At 36.1% G+C, this 8,051-nt stretch overlaps 2 protein-coding genes across 2 annotated transcripts; one reads left to right on the top strand and one right to left on the bottom strand.

Annotated features, from left to right (window-relative positions):
- The first annotated feature begins 593 nt into the window (after positions 1-593).
- Positions 594-3,586, top strand: LOC108823362 (hydroxymethylglutaryl-CoA synthase). Its single transcript, XM_056995529.1, has 12 exons — positions 594-777; positions 1,310-1,416; positions 1,492-1,624; positions 1,718-1,861; positions 1,941-2,099; positions 2,169-2,242; positions 2,309-2,384; positions 2,469-2,524; positions 2,605-2,692; positions 2,766-2,906; positions 2,986-3,135; positions 3,216-3,586. The coding sequence occupies exons 1-12, from the start codon at positions 715-717 to the stop codon at positions 3,408-3,410; spliced, it is 1,386 nt and encodes a 461-aa protein (XP_056851509.1). The 5' UTR covers positions 594-714; the 3' UTR covers positions 3,411-3,586.
- Positions 3,587-4,105: 519 nt separating this feature from the next.
- On the bottom strand, positions 4,106-7,268 carry LOC108823361 (SPX domain-containing membrane protein At4g11810). Its single transcript, XM_018596542.2, has 10 exons — positions 7,216-7,268; positions 7,009-7,129; positions 6,606-6,917; positions 6,420-6,524; positions 5,732-6,195; positions 5,332-5,633; positions 5,079-5,254; positions 4,797-4,987; positions 4,587-4,720; positions 4,106-4,499 (listed from the first exon to the last, which is right to left on the bottom strand). The coding sequence occupies exons 1-10, from the start codon at positions 7,266-7,268 to the stop codon at positions 4,261-4,263; spliced, it is 2,097 nt and encodes a 698-aa protein (XP_018452044.2). The 3' UTR covers positions 4,106-4,260.
- Positions 7,269-8,051: the final 783 nt, after the last annotated feature.

The following is an 8,051-nucleotide window of genomic DNA, read 5'->3' as shown; positions in this document are numbered from 1 at the left end:
AATGAGTGGCAAAGTTATAAATAAAAAAGATTAGAAGGGGGTTGAATGAAAAGTGAAGCACGAGGGAGGCAACTGGGAGGGAGCTAACTCACGAAGTCTGCGTTGTCTAGATTCCGGAGGAAACACCTCAGCCCCAAACACATTGACTTTTTCTCATTTTCCAGGTAATTATTTTCCAATACATATATTTCAATTTTCTTTTTTTACATGTAAATGTCCCACACAAAGGAAAACTATTTTTAATCATATGAAATTTTGAGTACATAAGGATTTACTATTCTGGATAAAATCAACAAATTTGAATTTTTGAGCACAAGCGTAAAAGTATTTTTGTTGACCACAAAACAAAACAAAACAAGTATTTTTTTTCCTAAAATTTGTATTGCTGAATATTCTGGTATCGGTTCCCATAGCTGATTTTTCTTTTCAAAGCTGAAACTAATAAATAATTATGTATATATGTCACAAAATATTGAATTAACTGATAAAGCCCTTTCTCAAAAAAAGAACTTTAGGACAAAAAAAAAGAAAAGAAAAATCCACCTAATATATCTCCTGGATTTATTTATAAAAACAAATTGATGAGTTTTCTGTTTTCCTCGATTCACATCTTTCTTTTATACACACCTTCAAAACTCTCTCTCATCTCTCCGCTCATTCTCTGGTGAAAGATTAAACCTTTGGAAGAAGAAGTCGTTTCGTTATCATTCGACAATGGCGGAGAACGTTGGGATTCTGGCTATGGACATCTATTTTCCTCCTACCTGTGTTCAACAGGTACAAACCCGTCCATCTATCTATCTAAGTTTTTTTTCTTTTTGTCCGCTTACATCTATGGTTTTTAGTAAAAGAGCCTTTGTGTTGATTATACTCTGTTTCTGTCAGAGATTTTTGTTTTTTAGGCGTCTCGGATATAGTTGAGAATTCTCTCTTTAATGTTTTTTAATCTCAAAAATCTTCATGAACATATTTCCCGAACATTGTTTACAAAATCTTTAAAGGACATTTTTTTTGTACAAGAATTTTAATGAAGATCTCAAAATCTAGACAGGGGAATGCTTGTTGTTCTTTGTCTCTGGGTTTTGTAATACAGATGTATTATGTTGTAATAAGTCTTGGTCCTGAAAAAAAATAAGTTTTTTTTTAACATCCCTCTGTGCTTCTTATCCAGATATACTTGCAAATCTTTTATATTTATCAGCTAATATAACAAGTGATTTACAACATTCTGTTCAATCTCTCTCTCTTTCTCTTTTCAGTTCTTGATCTCAGGATTGATGAATCAGATCAATTTTTTTTTTTGGTATAGGAAGCTTTGGAAGCTCATGATGGAGCAAGCAAAGGCAAATACACCATTGGTCTTGGCCAAGATTGTCTAGCTTTCTGCACTGAGCTTGAAGATGTCATCTCAATGAGGTAATTTATTTAATTATTTGGATTAAGTATATTCTCATGCAGTTCTATATGTTGATCTGTGTTCTGGTCTCTCAGTTTCAATGCGGTGACATCTCTTCTAGAAAAGTACAAGATCGACCCAAAGCAAATTGGGCGTCTTGAAGTAGGAAGTGAGACTGTCATTGACAAAAGCAAGTCCATCAAAACCTTCTTGATGCAACTCTTTGAGGTATAAACCTTTCTTTCAGGACCTCTCTAGTTTCTTTGTGTAAAAATAAAAAAAAAGAGAGTAAAAGTTTTGTTATTTTGTGAATATGATCAGAAATGTGGAAACACTGATGTGGAAGGTGTTGACTCGACCAACGCTTGTTATGGTGGAACTGCAGCTTTGCTAAACTGTGTCAATTGGGTTGAGAGTAACTCCTGGGATGGACGCTATGGCCTTGTCATCTGTACTGACAGTGCGGTATAACATCTGACCAGAGAAGCATATAATGCCTAAGAGTCTTTGCATAAATCTTAATACAGTTTTTGAATGCCTTCAGGTTTATGCAGAAGGACCTGCAAGACCCACTGGAGGAGCAGCAGCGATTGCTATGTTGATAGGACCTAATGCTCCTATCGTCTTCGAAAGCAAACTGAGAGGAAGCCACATGGCTCATGTCTATGACTTTTACAAACCAAATCTTGCTAGCGAGTACCCTGTAAGTCTTCAGTGATTAGTGTTTGGCACTGGAGAGAGAATCAAATTCTTATTTTTGTTTTCTTTGTAGGTTGTTGATGGTAAGCTTTCACAGACTTGCTACCTTATGGCACTTGACTCCTGCTATAAACATTTATGCAACAAGTAAGTACATTTGTTCCTTTCTTTCTCTTCTGGTGTTCTGTCTTGGCTCATTTGGTTTCTTACTAGGTTTGAGAAACTCGAAGGCAAAGAGTTCTCCATCAATGATGCTGACTACTTTGTGTTCCATTCTCCATACAACAAAGTAATATCTCTTAATCCTCCAACAAACAGTTTTGTTCTTTGCATGAACCGTCTCTTACCTTTCTTCTTGTCTTTGCTGTTGCAGCTTGTACAGAAAAGCTTTGCTCGTCTCTTGTACAACGACTTCTTGAGAAACGCAAGGTAACTGCCTCTCTGGATTTGAAAGTTCTTAAACTTGTTTATGTTATGAGTTTAACATATACTCTTTCCTCTAATTGCAGTTCCATTGACGAGGCTGCCAAAGAGAAGTTCACTCCTTACTCGTCTTTGTCACTCGACGAGAGTTACCAAAGCCGTGATCTTGAAAAGGTTTTCTTTCATCTTTTGTTTTTGATACTTGGGGAAAAAAAAAACAGAGTTATAAGCTTTGTCTCTCTTGCAGGTGTCACAACAAGTTGCCAAAAGTTTCTATGATGCTAAAGTGCAACCAACGACTTTAGTACCAAAACAAGTGGGTAACATGTACACTGCTTCTCTCTACGCAGCTTTTGCTTCTCTCATCCACAACAAACACAGCGACTTGGTAATTAAAGAAAACAAACTTATCTTCTTTTTCTGAGTCTCTTCTAATCATATTGTTTACATTTTATGTTTTTGTACAGGCGGGAAAGAGGGTGGTTATGTTCTCATATGGAAGTGGTTCAACCGCAACAATGTTTTCATTGCGTCTCTGCGAAAACCAGTCTCCTTTCAGCCTCTCAAACATTGCATCTGTAATGGACGTAGGCGGTAAACTGGAGGCTAGACATGAGGTTGAGCATCCCTTAGTGAAACCATGTTTCTACTTAATATCATTGAGATCTCTCATATTGGCCTTGTTTTTGTTTTGCAGTATGCACCTGAGAAGTTTGTGGAGACAATGAAGCTGATGGAACATAGGTACGGAGCAAAGGAGTTTGTGACGAGCAAAGAAGGTATCATAGACCTTTTGGCTCCGGGAACTTATTATCTGAAAGAGGTTGATTCATTGTACCGGAGATTCTATGGCAAGAAAGGAGACGATGGATCCATAGCCAATGGACACTGAATCTTCAAAGGCAAAAGAAGCATCAATTACCTTAAAAATGGTCTCTGCTCATCACTCTTTTATGTTACTTTCCAATATTTTAAACGTTTATTATGAAGTTTGTTGTTTACTTTTGATCTAGGGACAAAGTCTGTATGCTCTGTTTCTTATTTATTTACTATTTGATTTGCTCTCTACTCCACCTAAATGCACTTGGATATTTAAAGCTAAAACAGAATTGGTACAAATTCTCAAATGTAACAACCCTGTCACATCAAAAGTCAAAAAAGAGCTTAGAGCACCTCCAATGGAAGGGTTTTAACTCTAAGGTTCTAAAAAAACCATATATATGTATATATATAATGTTATATATGTGTATGTAGTTGCGGGATTCTAAGCTTTGCGGTTTAAGAAAATGTTTATTTTAACTCGTAGGATGAACTCAACAGTAGCTAAAAAGTACAATGATGTTTGATTAAAATGTGTAAGATTCATAGACGTGTTCCTTCAGTGATATTAGATAGCTTCACTATCTTTTCTGTTAAACTCTATTGAAGTCAAAAATCTTTGTAATCTCTTTGTTGATGAATGTAAAGTTTGATATTGAGCCAAAAGAAAAAGACTTCCCCACAGGAAAGCAGAATAATCAAAAGAGCAGTATAGAATTGAAGTCACAAACATATAATAGACAAAGAAATGTTACTAGATAAGTAAATATGAACGATCTGAAGTACAATCTACTAGACCAAGCACTAATACACAAAAGATAGCCATGGCCGTACTCACAAAACAATAAACTGTCCTTGCAATGCAGCTACAAAGCTCAGAAATCTGGAGTTCTATGCAGAAAAAGTTGTGAAAGAAAGAAACACTAATACAGGGAGTTGAAAGTATAACAAGTAGCTACAATAGACGCAACACATATAGTAAGAGAAGGAAGCAGTGTAACATTCAAAAGCATACTTTGCCCCAAGAACCCAGCAACGGTGATCGTCGCATCAGCGATCACACGTGCAATCGTGCCAGCCTCCGTCGACAATAACCCTCCATTGTATGTCCCACGCGACAGCCTGGATGACATCACCCTCGATAGTAACGATAAGTTCACACCTACAGAAACCAAAAAACAACCAAAAACACTTCAAGAAAGCGACAGATTCACTGAAAAGTTTTGAGATCTTGAATCAATCTTTTTACCTTCAAGAACTTCAGCAGAAACAAACATGATGAATCCTGAGATAACGTATTGAGGCACACTGTAAGGGATTACTACATGGAAGCTGAGAAGTATTCCAACACAAACCATAATCTCTGACCCCAACAGAATTTGCCTGTAATAAGAAATTCACATTTTTCAAATAAACCGAAAAGAAAAGAAAAAAAACATGAAAATGCATGGATCTATACCGGTCTTCAAACATGTTGCTGATGTAGCTTCCAACAACGAGGTTAACCGGTAAAACGGTTAGACCGAGACAGAACAAGAAGATGGAGACAGAACTCATGGACCAACCAAAGTAGTATGTGGTAACCACACTTGATTCTGATAGAAGAATCTCCATTGCGTACTTAAGCATGAAGTATATCAACAATTGTACCTAAAAGAAAATACAATAAAGTTGTCATGTTTCACCACCTTTGAGAAAAAAAAAAGATGACAATCTTGAGAATTGATTGGTGTTTCTTTACCTTTACTGAAGGAGTAAGTAGTTTGTACGCAGCTACGAAGGAGTTAGCAGGTTTACGTGAATCTTCAGCAGATTCTTCACTTCCATCGCAGTCATCTTCATCATCATGTTCTGTTTCTTCTTGTGCAAGCAAAAGCTGTTCTGTAAGACCTTTCTCCATGTTTTCATCTTGACCAGCTTCACCAAAAGTTAAAGATTAACCTAGTTAGCTAAGAATATGTAAAAATAAAAAGTTATTTATTTATTTTCCATACCAGAGTTAGACTCTTGTGAAGTAGGATCCTCTTCAGGGTCACGTGCTGGCTCCACAAACGAGATAGCTAACCAGACTAAGTACATAAGCCAAGCAACAGCCATAACCCAACCGGGTAATGTATCCTGGTTAAAGGTAAGGCTGTAGATCTTGAAATTGGTTTGCAACAAACCAGCAAGAGCAGGACCACACGCCATTCCTAAAGCACTTGCACTAACAAAACCAGCTGAAGCTTGCATCCTGATTTTCAAAGGCACACAATCGCTTATATATCTCCGGTTCACTGCTCTTGCTGAACCAAATCTACAAAAATAAATATACATGACAATCAAGTACAGTCTCGAAATAGCATAATCATGCAGCCAGTGTTCAAAGAAACATAAATTTAAAAAGGGACTTACCCACAGAATAGCCGGCCAATCAAGAGAAGAGCTAATGAGTTGAAGTCATAGGCCAAAGCATATACTAGGTTTCCAACAAAGAGAACAATGCTGCTGAAAATAAGTGGTTGAAAGTATGATTTGTTGGACCAGGCGCTGAAGTAAACCGAAGAGAAGAGCTGAGCTACAGCCATTGCACCAATCACAACTCCACAAACCGTTGCTGCTGCTCCAAGGCTCATGGAGTAATCATCTGCTGTAGGAACAATGATATATGTATTGACCATGTATAGAAACGTGTTTGCCAAGTTTAACAAGAGAGACATGAAGTGATATCTCCCTTCTTCTTGATCCGCTTGATCTTCATGAAGAATCATTAGGTCTTCGTCTTGCATGATTAGAGCATGTTGAGCCATGAAATTAAGGAAGTTTGTTGAACGTGTTAGCCTGTCCACTGCATTCTTGATCGAATCCACCACAGGATCCTGCCAGAAATTAAACACAAAAGATCGATAAAACTTAACCATTTTGGATGTAGCTCGGTATGTATATCAATGGTCAAGATATCGATGGGCGTTAATAAAATGCTTTATAGGGGATTATTTCCTAGACCGGAGTTTAGATTCCGCCTATACCGATGTTTTTAAAAAATGTTCTTAGACCGACTTTTAGAACACTGCTATGTATGTATATGTCACACAAAAAGAACCTGAAGAGGAATAACAGGCTGATCATAAATCGATAAGAAGCTTCCTTGATTGTTTTGAAGCTCATGAAGGTTACGAGATATGGCTCCAACAACAGCTCCAAGACCCTATAAAACATTCAATATAATAAAAACGTTAAGCTTCTATTATAGTGACAGATTAAGCTGCGTGAGATGGTAAGACCCTACCACATGTTTAAACACTTGCTGGAGTTGAGAGTAAGGATGATCAGCACGGGTCTTCACATAATAGTTTGTGAATCTGTAGCCAAATCTTTTATCGAATTTCTTCAGTATCTTACGGATACCAATAGCATTCGTATCGATGAAAACCAGAAGCTGGAGAAGATCTTGTCCCACGGATCTATAAGCCTCTCTTAGATTAGATATCTGAGATATGTCAGGCTCATCTTGGAGTGCATCATGACATTCCCTTAGTTTCTGCAACCTACTTGAAAGCAAACCTTGCTGCTCCAACATGAAAAGAGAGATTTTCTCTATCTGCATGCATTTGGAAACATGTTTTTATAGAGTTTGATACATATGATTTAACAAGTGAAATTCTGTGAAGGAAAAAAAAAAGGAGAAAAACCTGATGATCCAACATCCTTGAGAAATCTTTAAGAACATGGCGACGATCTAGACTTCCTACTTCGATTTGTCGACCATATTGCTTCACTTTCTTCTTCATCAATTTGTAATTGATGTAATATCTATATAGAAATAGAACAGAAAAGGAAGTACATTAATCACATTGCTTTAAACATTATACAAACCAGATCTTGAAATAGAAACATACTCTTGCCATTCTTCAATGCTTCTTTCCTTGAGCTTCTTCCCAAATGCGACCATTTTCTACGACAAAATTAAGATTAATTGCATTAGACTAAACTTGTTGTACAAGTATCTACTTTATTTACAAATGGTGTATCACTGAATTATGCAGATGCTAGCTAAATTTCAGTAACAGTTATTTAACTTGATCTTGTTAAATTTCTTCCACTGCTAAGCTAAAAAATTAAACAGTTTAATGATTTAAGAAGATTGATTATATATAACCGTTGTGAACAATCACAGATGTATGTACTACCTCTTGTCACCCTCCTCGTTCTTCTCCTTACCTTTTTGGTGAATCAAGAAACACAGAGAGAGAGAGATTATTAAATTATAAGTTTTTAACTATTACATTAGAATTTTGAGTGAATATATATACAGCTAACAGAAATTGAACTTTTGCAAAACGGCTATGATATAATTCCAAATATCCAACATCAGATACACGTGATGATGACACATAATAAAACTATAAAACAAAAAGAAATGTCCCAGCTTGGACTTTTTTAACATAAGAAGTAAAACATAATCTCACAAAAAAATGCTAAAGAAGGCGAAACGCCTGATTTTCTTTCGCTGTTTTTTTCAGCAAAAAAAAAAACAAAAACACAAAGGCGTTTGTATACCATGTCTAAATTCAGGAACTAGTATAAATATAACAAATTCGAATTTCAACAATCATAATGTTGAAGAAAAACATTTAAACTCATTTTTCTCATTTTTTATACGAGAGAAAGAAAGAAAAACAAAGACCGTAATGTACCTCAAAAGTTTTTTTTTTGTTTTGAACAACTGTACCTC

Source organism: Raphanus sativus, chromosome 9, assembly GCF_000801105.2.
Source record: "Raphanus sativus cultivar WK10039 chromosome 9, ASM80110v3, whole genome shotgun sequence".
In the NCBI taxonomy this organism is placed as follows: Eukaryota; Viridiplantae; Streptophyta; class Magnoliopsida; order Brassicales; family Brassicaceae; genus Raphanus; species Raphanus sativus.
Note: the sequence above shows the minus strand (reverse complement) of the source record. Positions and strands in the feature narration are given on the sequence as shown.